Below are 14,529 nucleotides of genomic sequence, written 5' to 3' on the forward strand. Positions count from 1 at the left end.
AGTGTCACCCTTGCAATCCTATGCTATCTCCAATTTATTTAGATGATACATAGATGAATTGTTTTCTGCGTTCAGTGATGATGCATCTGATACAAGTAGCATAGATGAACAGTGTTAGCGGCTTCCATGGTGGTGTTTTCCATAGATATTTTCAAGATTACCTGAATCTCTTCCTAACTGACGAACACTTTTTGAGGCTAGCTGAATCTCTTCCTGTGTGGGACCATACAAAGCGATCTTTTCAAGACTACCTTACAAATTGATCTTTTCCTATAATCTTTTCAATACTACCTTATGCTTTACAAGCTTGGCTACATACAACCTACAAGTACTAAAGCCAAGGGTGTACGTGAGTGCGTTATTTGCAAGCACACAGAATGAAGAATCAGGAAGCGAAAATTTATCTGTACCTGGTGCACTGAAAGCGAAGTCGCGCTGTGTACCATGGGCTACTTCGTTGATTATTACTCACTTCTGAAGTACTGAGTAATTACCTAAGTGTAATTACCTAAGTGTAGTTACAGGATGAGAGCTACGCTCGTGGTGTCCCGTCTTCCCAGCACTCTTTGTCATATAACGCTTTGAAACTACTGACGGTCTTGGCCTCCACCACCTTCTCACTTAACTTGTTCCAACCGTCTACCACTCTATTTGCGAAGGTGAATTTTCTTATATTTCTTCGGCATCTGTGTTTAGCTAGTTTAAATCTATGACCTCTTGTTCTTGAAGTTCCAGGTCTCAGGAAGTCTTCCCTGTCGATTTTGTCAATTCCTGTTACTATTTTGTATGTAGTGATCATATCACCTCTTTTTCTTCTGTCTTCTAGTTTTGGCATATTTAATGCTTCTAACCTCTCCTCGTAGCTCTTGCCCTTCAGTTCTGGGAGCCACTTAGTAGCATGTCTTTGCACCTTTTCCAGTTTGTTGATGTGCTTCTTAAGATATGGGCACCACACAACAGCTGCATATTCTAGCTTTGGCCTAACAAAAGTCATGAACAATTTCTTTAGTATATCGCCATCCATGTATTTAAATGCAATTCTGAAGTTAGAAAGCATAGCATAGGCTCCTTGCACAATATTCTTTATGTGGTCCTCAGGTGATAGTTTTCTATCTAGAACCACTCCTAGATCTCTTTCTTTATCAGAATTCTTTAAAGATTTCTCACATAATATATAGGTTGTGTGGGGTCTATGTTCTCCTATTCCACATTCCATAACATGACATTTATTAACATTAAATTCCATTTGCCAAGTGGTGCTCCATATACTTATTTTGTCCAGGTCTTTTTGAAGGGCATGACAGTCATCTAAATTTCTTATCCTTCCTATTATCTTAGCATCATCAGCAAACATGTTCATATAACTCTGTATACCAACTGGTAGATCATTTATGTACACAATAAACATCACTGGTGCAAGAACTGAACCCTGTGGTACTCCACTTGTGACATTTCTCCATTCTGATACATTGCCTCTGATTACTGCCCTCATTTTTCTATCAGTCAGAAAATTTTTCATCCATGATAGAAGCTTACCTGTCACCCCTCCAATATTTTCCAGTTTCCAGAACAACCTCTTATGTGGAACTCTGTCGAAAGCCTTTTTTAGGTCCAGATAGATGCAGTCAACCCAACCATCTCTTTCCTGTAATATCTCTGTGGCTCGATCATAGAAACTGAGTAAATTCGATACACAGGATCTTCCAGATCGAAAACCATACTGTCTGTCTGATATTATATCATTTCTCTCTAGGTGTTCTACCCATTTAGTTTTGATTAGTTTTTCCAATACTTTCACTATTACACTTGTTAATGATACAGGTCTATAATTGAGGGGGTCTTCCCTGCTGCCACTTTTGTAGATTGGAACTATGTTAGCCTGTTTCCACACGTCTGCTACGATTCCTGTACACAGGGATGCCTGAAAGATCAGGTGAAGTGGAATGCTGAGCTCAGATGCACATTCTCTCAGAACCCATGGTGAAACGCCATCTGGGCCAGCTGCTTTGTTCTTACCGAGCTCCTTGAGCATTTTTTCCACTTCGTCTCTAGACACCTCTATGTGTTCTATGTTGTTCTCTGGAATTCTTATTGTATCTGGTTCCCTAAAGATTTCATTTTGTACAAACACACTTTGGAACTTTTCGTTTAGTGTTTCACACATTTCCTTTTCATCTTCCGTGAATCTATTTCCCATTTTCAACCTCTGAATATTATCCTTTACCTGCAATTTGTTGTTTATGAATTTATAGAATAGACCTGGTTCTGTTTTACATTTGTCCGCAATCCCTTTTTCAAAATTTCTTTCTGCCTCTCTCCTCACTGCCGTGTAGTTGTTTCTCGCATCTTTGTATCGCTGGTATGTTTGGGGGTTCGGCCTCTTCCTGTATTGATTCCATTTTTGTGTCTTTCGGTCTCTAGCCCTCTCGCAATTTCTATTGAACCAATCCTGTTTCCTAGTTCTGCATCTCTGTTTTGGTATAAATTTTTTTGTGCCTTTATCATATATTTCACAAAACTTGCCATACATCTCATTCACTTCTTTGCCTAGCATCAAGTCTGTCCAATTATACTCACTAAAAAAATTTCTAAGGTCACCATAATGTCCTCTCCTGAAGTCTGGTTTTTCAACTGCTTCAACCTCCTTATTTTCTTCCAGCTTATAACGCATTGCATACTTTATTCCCAAAAAGACATGGTCACTTTTACCCAAGGGAGGAAGGTACTGAATGTCAAATATCTCTTCCTCCTTCCTGGTAAATATCAAATCTAGCATGGAGGGAACGTCCCCTTCCCTCATCCTCGTAGCTTGTTTAACATGTTGATACAAGAATGTTTCCAGGATGAGGTCTACAAATTTACAGGTCCAAAAATCTTCTGTTTTAGCTTCATATGCTTCCCAGTCTATGGATTTCAAGTTGAAGTCACCGACTATCAACAGTCGTGATCTATCGTTATCCGCTCTCGCTATAATCTCTCTCATTATTGTTATAAGACCTTCACGTTTACTATCTAGCTCCTCCTTTGACCATGTGCTGCTTGGCGGTGGACTATATGCATTTATCATCATTAGTTTATCATCCTCATAGCAGATCTCTAGTGCTATTATGTCAACTTCTTGTGGATTGGCAGTCATTATTTCCTTCACCTTTAGGTGTTCTTTTACCAGCACAGCAACGCCACCGCCTTTCCTAATTTTTCTGTCCCGTCTCCAAATTGAGTAGCCCCTTGGGAATATGACCTCATTTAAAATTACATCTTCAAGTTTTGTCGCCGTGAGTGTGTAATACAGTGTGTTACTGTGTAAATAGTGTGTGAAACTGTACACATTGTAATTTTAGTGAATTTTTAACAGGTAATATTGCGACAATAAACATTTGAGGCTGAGGGGTGCGTTCTGGCTACTAGGTACGACATTATATATATATATATATATATATATATATATATATATATATATATATATATATATATATATATATATATATATATATATATATATATGTATATATATATATATATTAAAAAAAAATAATATAATAGGATAACTTACCAATATTTACTGAATGGAGCATAGTCGAGAGCCAAGCGGACAGCACGCTGGACTTGTGATCCTGTGGTCCTGAGTGGATCCCAGGCGCCGGCGAGAAACAATGGGCAGAGTTTCTTTCACCCTATGCCCCTATTACCTAGCAGTAAAATAGGTACCTGGGTGTTAGTCAGCTGTCACGGGCTGCTTCCTGGGGGTGGAGGCCTGGTCGAGGACCGGGCCGCGGGGACACTAAAGAGCCCCGAAATCATCTCAAGATAACCTCAAGAAGATAGTAGAGTCCTTCTAGGTCTTCACAGTTGAAGATTATCAAGAAGATCGTCTTGATCTGCATCCACAACCTTGTTCTTGTATATTGCAGACTCATATTTAAGCATTGACATGAGTGGTTCAGTGGTGTACAAGAATGTAACAACTCTTGTATATATCTCAAAAAAAAAAAAATGACGAGCAACATGTTCCGTTTTCTTCAAGATATGTTTTGATTCTCAAGATTGATGTCAAAAGCTCAAGTCCCATTCGATTTCTCAGTTTAGTTTTCACATATGTTATTCTTCCGTTCAATCAAGGCACTACTGATTGGTAAGCTGTATATTTTAAATGCAAACTCATCGAGGTCAATCAGTATGGGATCACCAGCAGCGTTCTTGACAGTTATTATACAATATTGTTATTATACAATACCCAAATTTGTAACAAATTAGATGGCAAATTCCTTGGCATTCTCATTGACCACAAGCTTAATTTCCAGGGACACATTCTAAACATATCAAAAAAAGTTTCAAAAACTGTGGGCATTCTTTCTAAGATCAGATATTATGTACCACGCCCTGCCCTGGTGACTCTCTATTACTCCCTTATCTATCCATATCTCAACTATGGTATTTGTGCTTGGGGCTCTACTACCCAAAATCACTTACGTCCTCTAATTACTCAACACAAAGCTGCAATTAGGACAATATCCAATTCTGGCCCCAGACACCACTCGGTACCCCTACTTAAATCTCTGAATATGTTAGACATTAAGTCACTGCACATTCTCTCATGTGTATTATACATATATAAAACGCTAAACTATAATGCCAATCCTGATCTCAAAAGCTTCATAGAAGGTTGTATCAGAACCCATGAGCATCACACCAGAAATAAATACAGTTTTGATATTCCTAGAGTACGACTTAATCAAACTAGAAATGCTCTACAAATCAAGGGGCCCAGAATGTGGAATGACCTTCCCAACCATGTTAAAGACTGTACCTATCTCAACCAGTTTAAGTTAAAAGCGAAGCTATACCTAATAAATTCCCTGTAACCTACCTTACCCTTCTATTGTCAACCAATGTCTGTTTTTTTCTTTAAAGAGCGCTGTTTGTCGACATAATTGTATTTGTGCTGCTTTTTCATCTATGTTTTCATTTCTTGTTTTCATTCTACTCATTATGCTCAATTAGTATTAAGCTTGTCATTTAAGTTTATCATGCCCGAAACGCTTTGCGTAATAGTGGCTTTAGGCATTGTATGTACTAGCTATACCTATAAGTTAAACAATCCTTGTAAATATTTATTGTATGTATGTACCTTACCTAAATAAAATTGTATTGTATTGTATTTATTGTGGACACATTACTGACATGTATCACAGTTCCATGGAACATTATGAACGTTCTACTGTATACATATTGTAAAGAACACAAATATGCATCATATACGATAAAAAAACTAATAAAACAACATTGGAAATACATGAAACAAATAATTGAAAATATATATGTGGCAACACCCGGTGCTTGAATGGCCCGCGCGACCGTGTCTGGGCGATTCACGGCCGGGCGACCAGGCCCTGATGATGTCACAGCGCCCTTGTCCACGTCCCCACAGCCAAAGTAAGTACAATTTGATATCTATTTTTACATGACATGTTCAGGGAAGGGAATTTATCATTTTTACGAAGAAAAAAGAATTTTTTGGGGAACACTTTATTTCATGTGCACCGGGGGAATTTCACAATAAACTCGGCGCAGCACGGTGGTTAATCCAATTCCCTTCATTTCATATGGGAAAAATCGCTTCGACTTACGATACGTCTCTGGGAACGGATTACCATCGTTAATCGAGGCCCCACTGTAACTATTTTGTTTTCACAGTAACCTGTATCTTTCTTTTTGTACTTCCCGAGTAAGAATTCTGCTAATCTGGATTCTGGGCTTATCCGGATCGGGTTCTTTCCATATAGTAATTCATTGTGTTGGGGGGACAGGAAGCCAGAGTGTATTCATGCATGTTAGGCTTATATCGAGGTCCAACCCCCCCCTTTCCCCAAGCACACCTGCATACCAACTCCTGAGTACCAACTCACTGCTAGGTGATCAGAGGCATTAAATGAAAGGAAATGTGACCAACCATTTCTGTCCCGCCTGGGATTCGAACCCAGAATTCATATTTATGTGTCGAAAATGAACCCGACTGTACCACTGGGATCCCTTATCTTATCTGGATATAGTCTGGATAATCGAGCTCATGCAGTAGTTCCATTGCATTCCAACAGACATCTCCAGCATCGCAAGAAGTTAAATGGGGGTTTTTGGTCAGTTGGGCCAATAGTTTGATTAGGCCTTGTGCCTCTCTCACCTCTCACACACACAACAACAAAAATTCCCTCACACCCTCTTGGTACTATACCCCTGGTAATAATCCACCGCACATTCAATTCTGTCACAATCACATGACCTAGGTCGACCCTGGCAACATTTTTGAAGTCCTCTTTGCATGAGGGATCTGTAGACGTAAAACATAAGATCTAAGAAAGTTGCACCATGCAAGCACATATGCAAGCAAACTCTTACAGCTTGAGCAGACATGAGCTTGGGCTCTGAGAGACCATTCTCTCACAGGGTGGTGTTGCTGGCTGACTGCGAGCTACCTTTCTCACTTATAGTGGGGAAAGGCATGGCGAACGAGCTGGCATAATTTTCAAAACTTTTTAATCGTTTGTTGATATTGTTGGGGGAGTTCTGTTGATGGCTCTCAAGGCTTCAGTGTTGCTTCACTGCAGTGGCCTGTTTTGTTTTGCTGACTTTCTGGGTGCCTTCCCTAGTGGTGGTAAAATAACTCAATAAACACCATTTCCCTTGCACCTCTGTGAGAGGGCCAGGTTCTGGTGTCGATCCCCAATAAACCAAATAGAATTTCACAGCTTATGTGACCTAGTAGTTGGCACACTAAGAGTAGCTTCAGAGAGCCACCAGGGTTCACCCAGAAATTGGCATTTCATAAAATTAAATGCTGGGTTTTGATCACAAAAATGTTACTCTTATTGAAATTGTCAGTTATGCTGCTGTATACTACATTAGAAGCTTTACCCGTTGTGTATGTTATTTATATCGGTGGTAGGAGAGTAAGTAATATATCTAATCCCAACTTTTACACAAGCATTCATCTGTACAAGCATCAAGCAGGTATCAAGTAATGGTAACAATATTGGGAAATGTTAGCTTGAGAGATGGTACAAGGGTTCAGGAGCTCCTCAACATGCAGCATGCATGGGTGGCCTTACAAAAAACTTTTTCCTATACCTCAACATATGTAGAATGATCCAGCGATGTTGGTGTTCTTGCCTGATGCCCATTGGCTGATAACATTATTTCACTTTTGTATAGCTTTTGTTGACGTCCCTTCTGGAGTTGGTTGTCCTGCTGCTGCTGTGCCTGTTGCTGACATTTCTGGTGTCTGAAGTTTAGAGAGGAAGTCTTGCCACTAGTAGTTGTCACGTAATAGTCGCGGCTGTACCTGTTAAGGTCTGGCTTTGGTGGCACTCCATCACGCAGACTGGGATCCAGCTCTTTCCCACCCTCCTCAGGAAATTCTCTGCCCATATAAAGAGATAAATTAATAGGTATTATTTAAGTACAAAGTATTATTATATTATATATAATATAATACTTATATTATATATATTATATATATATTATATATTATATATAATATAATACTTATATATAAGTAACATATATTATACAGTAAACAGTGACAATTGAAATGTTCATTAACCCTTAAATTGTGCATCGCATCATATGATACTTTGACCAACTTGCAGTAAATTGCGTATCGCATCATATGATGCTTTGGAGTACTACGCAAGATTTAAATGGCCCGCGGATACACGGGGTTCACCACACCTACATCTGGGCTCTTGTAAACAGACGCCATTTAAAAAAAAAAATCGTGGGCCAAATTCCCGGGTGTTAGGGGCCTCAGTATTGAGTGAGCTGCCAAGCCAGACGCATGCAGCATGAGCTCACAGCATTGCCATTCAGCTTGTGGCCACAGCATCGTCTAAAAATGCCAAAATATACTTGTTCATGCTATTATGTAGCGATGATATTATTACAGAAGACCCTGACTGTGATAAAACTGACCAGGGTTCTGATAATAGCAGGATTGTGGTGATATTTAGCGCTGTGCTCCATAGAGGGAGGAGTAATGCTGAGGGAGGGGAGGGTAGTGGCGTTGTCTTCTGACTGTGTGTGGCCACCTTTTATTGACTGCACTCACCATATCAGCTTAGTGGTTCGTTATGGTGAACACAAATGTAGATACTTATATATAAGCAGTCTCCGTGGTGTAGTGGTAAGACACTCGCCTGGCGTTCCGCGAGCGCTATGTCATGGGTTCGTATCCTAGCCGGGGAGGATTTACTGGGCGCAATTCCTTAACTGTAGCCTCTGTTTAACGCAACAGTAAAATGTGTACTTGGATGAAAAAACAATTCTTCGCGGCAGGGGATCGTATTCCAGGGAACATAGGATTAAGGACTTGCCCGAAACGCTACGCGTACTAGTGGCTGTACAAGAATGTAACAACTCTTGTATATATCTCAAAAAAAAAAAAAAATATGTATAACGTGTGTATAGAGGGTATAAATAGCAAGAGGAGTAGGTTGGGAGCCGCCATTTTGGTGAGGGCGGTGGCATTGTCTGCACGACTTATCATGTCATCCTCTCCTATTACCATTCTTACATCCCAGTTTACGAAATTCAAGCGTGCTACTGGTCCCTCACCGGATTTCTCTAACTGGGCCGATAATCAGTGGGCCAAAAAGTTGTGCTCAGTCTTTGAGGCGCAAAATACGATCATCTTGAGTCTTCAAACTGAAAATCAAGCAAACTGTGCGAACCTCCATCAACAACAACAGGAAATAATCCTCCTCCGCGAGGATATTAGAAACTTGAGGGCTAGCCAAGATCAACTCCAGCATGACTTGAATGATCTCCGTGAGGAAAACATTCGTCTGAAATCCGATGAAGCCATAAAAAAAAAGAGGAAGCTCTCAGCAAAATGACTGTTTGTATCAGTACATTATCCGCCCAACGTTCTGTCACCCAGGATGAGCAAGATCAGCAAAAACTGCTTGACTCTGTAGTTGTGTCGTCCCAAGATATTCCAGTGGAAAGCGAAGGTGAAAAGTGTATTGAAATAGTTCAGGATCTCTTAAAAAAGGATTTGCAGTTCACTCTAAACAAGACAGACATTATTGCTGCCTACAGAGTAGGCAAAAAGAATCCATCAGGACAAAACCAGCGGAAAATTCGCCAGAAACTGGCTTCCATGTCCATGAAATCGCATCTTGTCCGGACAGCTGCATCCCAACGACAGGGAATCTACATCAACGAATGCTTGACTAGAAAAAGACAGCAACTCCTCTACCGCCTGCGTCAAATCCGTCATCAAAACCCAGATGTGATTCATCAGTGCTTCGTTAGCGATGGCTTGATTAAAGTGAGAAAGACTTCAGTAGGTAAAATGTTTACAATTGCTAATGAGGATAACCTCAACACTTTCTTCACCCAATGTGGTTTGTCTCACCTTATTATCACTCTCAATGAGTCAACATAATTAACCCCTTGTCACCTAGTGCGGGCTACGTATCCTAAGTCTCTTTGTTTCACTTTTTAAATTAATTTTTAATTTACTTTTTACTAGTCATTTATTGGACTTAACTGAGTGCTTTAATATTTCTTTAGGTCTTATTAATTATACGTTCACAACTAAACTATTTATAGGTAATAATCATTAGCTTAAATTTGCCTATGTTTATTAATCAACTTTTTTCTTTGATTTCATTTATTACCTAGGTTGCTTAGCCTCGCCATACTCCCTTACTCCATTGTACCCCTGACTTTACCTGTGTCTCAAAATGCAAATTATTACTTAGTGTACCTTAGTGTACCTGAGAGCCAGCCAGCCAGCCAGTGGCAGCCCGCCACTGGCTGTCACTCGCTCCCTCCCTCCCTCACCCCACCTGACTTGCCACCCTTCTCCTGCCACCATACGGTTTTTTGCTTTTATTCACTATATACAGATGTTATATATAAGTATCTGCATGTTTTGTTTACCATAGTGAACAACTAAGCTGGTATAGTGAGTCTAGACAGTAAAAGGTGGTCACACAGAGTCAGCAGACAACGCTACCTCCCTCCTCACCAAGATTACTCCTCCCACTACAGTGTTAATTATCACAACAATCCTCCTATTATTAGAATCCTGGTTATTTTGATCAGTCAGGGGTCTTCTGTAATACTATGATCAGTAAATAATAGCATGTACATATATATTTTGATATTTATAAGCGATGCTGTCATAAGCTGAACAGCAGTGCTGTGAGCTCATGCTACGTGCGCGAGTCTTGGTGGCTCACTCAGTACTGAGCACCTCACACCCGGGAATGTGGCCCATGATTTTTTTTTAAAATGGCATCTGTTTACAAGAGCCCTGATGAAGGCGAGGTAAACCCTGTGTATCCACAGGCCATTTAAATCTTGCGTGGTACTCCATAACGTCGTATGAGGCGATGCGTAATTTATAGCAAGGTACTAATCCTTCATATGGCGTGTTGCGCAGTTTAAGAGTTAAGAAGCACATCAACCATCTGGAAAAGGTGCAATGACATGCCACTAAGTGGCTCCAAGAGCTGAAGGACAAGAGCTACAAGGAGAGGTTAGAGGCATTAAATATGCAAAAACTAGAAGATAAGAGAATAAGAGGCAATATGATCACGACGTACAAAATAGTAACAGGACGCTATAAAATTGACAGGAAAAGTTCCTGAGACCTGGAACTTCAAGTACAAGAGGACATAGATTTAAACTAACAAAACAAAGCTACCAGAGAAATATAAGAAATTCACTTTTGTAAACAGAGTGGTAGATGGTTGGAACAAGTTAGGTGAGAAGGTGGTGGAGGCCAAAGCCATCAGTAATTTCAAAGTGTTATATGACAAATAGTGCTGCGAAGACGGGACACCACAAGCATAGCTCTCATTCTGTAACTACACTTAGGTAATTACACTGACAAGATACCACCGGGCTGCCAACACCCTGCTTAACCCCCATAATCCCCCACACCCAAATTCCAGCCCAGGACATATTTGCAAAAATACCAGAGTGGCGCATTTTTGCACCATCATGGGCATGAGGGTAGACCACAGGCTGGCTAGATGCAATGACACTACAGACAACCTTGTGAAAGATAAACCTTGAAATAGGGTACCAAGGTGACAAGATCAACCCACAAAGAATCCACCAAAACCAGAGACATGAAGGTAGTGATGCTCAGTTACTATTGGACACAACTCATGATGCACCATGATCTCATGAAGGTGAGAAGGTGGTGGAGGCCAAGACCGTCAGTAGTTTCAAAGCATTATATGACAAAGAGTGTTGGGAAGACGGGACACCACGAGTGTAGTGACTACATATAAGGGGCATAACTGGCCGACCCCTCACAGTGTTCAAGAGAGAACTGGATAAGCACCTCCAAAGGATACCTGATCAACCAGGCTGTGACTCATACGTCAGGCTGCGAGCAGCCACGTCCAACAGCCTGGTTGATCAGTCCGGCAACCAGGAGGCCTGGTCGACGACCGGGCCGCGGGGACGCTAAGCCCCGGAAGCACCTCAAGGTAACCTCAAGGTAACCTCAAGGTAAGGTAGCTCTCATCCTGTAACTACACTTAGGTATTTACACTTAGGTAATTACCCCCAGCCAGACCAATCAAGCATCAATGATCAAAGGACCCCTTTGGAAGCCAACCGACTCGTTCTTTGACAGAAAAGAAGCCGGCTCCAAGTGAACAAACCGCCCACCAGGTCTAAAAGAACAAAAACCTTAGTGCTGGAGGAGAGCATGAAGCTTCCCACCCAACAACTGGAGGTGAGAGAAGCCAAGCACGAAGCCTTCAAGAAACAATCACAGTCTGAAGGGGACACAGTAAACCTAGTGGACGAAAGAAAAGAAAGAACATGGTCTAGGGACTAAGCAGGTTCAGGGGGCATATGAGCAGGCCAGAGGTCAAACATTGCATGAGACAGCTTGTAAAATGGAGCAATGAAGATAAGGGAAATGATAAAACGAATGCCAGACACCTCATACTGTTGCCTCAAAGAAGATTCCAGGTGGGGAAACCATGAAAGCAGCCACCTGATCACCATAAAGTTGATGATGTGTAAGCATTTTTAGACGTATAGAGTGGCGGTCGACCCAGTGAAGTACATCACTGTCGACTCTGTTAGAGGACGAACTGCAGAAAAATGGCCGGGTTCAGATACTGAGCAAGTAGCACCTGAAACTAAGATTAAATCAACCACCAAGAAGACAAAAGGATCACTCTCCCTGCTTAGGACTCCAGTCATGCCAGAACCTAGAGCAACAACCGAATTGAGGAAGAAGAGATAGGGACACCCCACCTCAACCAGTCCAACCACAGGGCATCTTCTGTGACGGGCCTCGCAATCAGGAAATGGCACTGCATAAAGAGGAAGTTACTGAGACCACACTGATGCCAAGAGGTCCATGGCCAGGTGCCTGGACATCTCGCAAAGCCATAGGAAGGAAGCAGCATCAACAGTCCACCCCTAGCAGATGGGAAGAAACCAAGACAGACCATCTGCGAGGATGCCGAGAACCCAGCTGACAAGCTACACACTTTGGAGTGTGACAGATTTGTATTGGACAAAATAGATAGTCACCATCCAATCCCTGTGCCCCAAATGGATCGGAAAGCCATCTGGTGGCAGTCGAGGATAGCAGGCAAGTGAGTGTGTAGTTTATTCAGTTTATTCAGTCACCATTGTGTTTGGTGATTTGATTTTGCTAAACATTATTTAGAGGAAGTTTGAGTCTTTTAAGGCCTGTCTCAGTATTGTTGTGGCTGGTTCACTTCTATACTTCACTATTCTTCTTAGTTGATCTTCATTTCCCACAAGCTACCCATCTTGTAGAGAGAGCAAAATAATTTGCATTGGAACTAGTGCCCAATGTATAGTCCCCAGAAGCCTAATATATGCACAATGACCTATATGTTAGGTGTGAATGAAGTTACAATGTGAGTATAATATGAGCAAAGTTACCAAAAAGGCTTGCCCAGGAAATGTAGACATTCATACAATGTGATCTATGATATACAGCATATACAGTACTGTACTACTCACACACTGAGAGCACGGCGAAGTGGCGGGTTACGTTCAGGTGCGTGGGCATGAGAAAGACGTTGGACCAGACGCTCTGGAGCATAAGGGTTGTTGGGTAAGGACACTGCAGCCTCCCATTTGCGATGCTCTCTCTCTGCAATTGTCCCTGATAAACAGAACAAATATTATAATGATAACATTAAATACTAATCTTAATATCTCACTCTGGAGAAAAAATACAAATCATCATTTATCTATTACTGTGCAACCGTACCTGTTTACATAACTGGTAGTAAGATAACGCCACCATTGTTACTGGGAAAATGTACCTGTTTATACAACTGGTGGTAGGATAACGCTACCATTGTTACTGGCCAAACTTACCCTTCTACACAACCGGTAGTAGGATAACTCTACCACTGTTACTGGCCAAACTTACCTGTCTACATAACTGGTAGTAGGATAACTCTACCATTCAGTTCAGTATGTTAATGATATACTCTACAACTGGTAAGTATATTAATGATATATATACTGTATATATATATGAATAGGCGCCCTGTAGTTACCAGTTGCGTTGCTCCTGGGAGTATGGGTTCGAGTCACTTCTGGGGTGTGAGTTTTCATTTGCATATAGTCCTGGGGACCATTCAGGCTTGTTCGCATTTGTGTTCCTCACGTGTGCCCCAAAGAATGAGGTGATTTGGTGAAATGCTATGCCCAAGATTACCATCCGAGTTGCCGTCGGGGAAGTGGCTCAAATAGCCTCGGCTATCACTTCCTTTTGACGGCCGTGATGGTCAAGTGGATTAAGGCGCCCTGTAGTTACCAGTTGCATTGCTCCTGGGAGTATGGGTTCGAGTCACTTCTGGGGTGTGAGTTTTCATATTCATATATATATATATATATATATATATATATATATATATATATATATATATATATATATATATATATATATATATATATATATATATACAGTGGTACCTCCCATAACGAATTTAATCCGTTCCATGTTCGTCATGTGAAACGGACGTCATACAAAACAAGTGTTCCCCATGTAACCAGTGAGATGCACTGTGTTTATTGTGAAATTTCCCTAGTGTGCATGACATCAAATGTTCCCCAAAATATAATTTTTCTTTGTAAAATGATAAATTACCGTCCCTGAACATGTCTATGTAAAAATAATTACCAAATTCCACTTACTTTGGCTGTGAGGGCGTGGACAAGGTGCGCTGTGACGTCATCAGGGGCTGGTCGCCCGTGTGTGAAGCTCCCAGACACGGTCGCGCAGGCCATTCAAGCACCGCGTGTTGCCACAAATGTATTTTCAAATATTTTTCCTATGCATTTCCAATGCGGTTTTATTTGTTTCTTTTATCGTATATGATGCATATTTGTGACCTTTACAATATGTATACAGTAGAATGTTCATAATTTTCCATGAAACTGTGATACATGTGTCAGTAATGTGTCCACAATAAATGTTTGTCACAATATTACGTGGTAAAA

At 41.0% G+C, this 14,529-nt stretch overlaps 1 protein-coding gene across 5 annotated transcripts in view; it reads right to left on the reverse strand.

Moving 5' to 3' along the window:
- Positions 1-14,529, reverse strand: part of LOC123772798 (uncharacterized) — a 352,704-nt gene that overhangs the window by 54,590 nt on the left and 283,585 nt on the right. For all 5 annotated transcript variants that reach the window (XM_069324451.1, XM_069324448.1, XM_069324447.1 and 2 more), the window contains 2 exons: positions 13,036-13,180; positions 7,123-7,414 (listed from right to left, as the gene is read on the reverse strand). In XM_069324451.1, coding sequence (XP_069180552.1) covers positions 7,123-7,414; positions 13,036-13,180 — 437 coding nt within the window. The remainder of the gene's footprint in view (positions 1-7,122; positions 7,415-13,035; positions 13,181-14,529) is intronic.

The sequence above is a fragment of the Procambarus clarkii genome, chromosome 14 (assembly GCF_040958095.1).
Source record: "Procambarus clarkii isolate CNS0578487 chromosome 14, FALCON_Pclarkii_2.0, whole genome shotgun sequence".
NCBI lineage: Eukaryota > Metazoa > Arthropoda > Malacostraca > Decapoda > Cambaridae > Procambarus > Procambarus clarkii.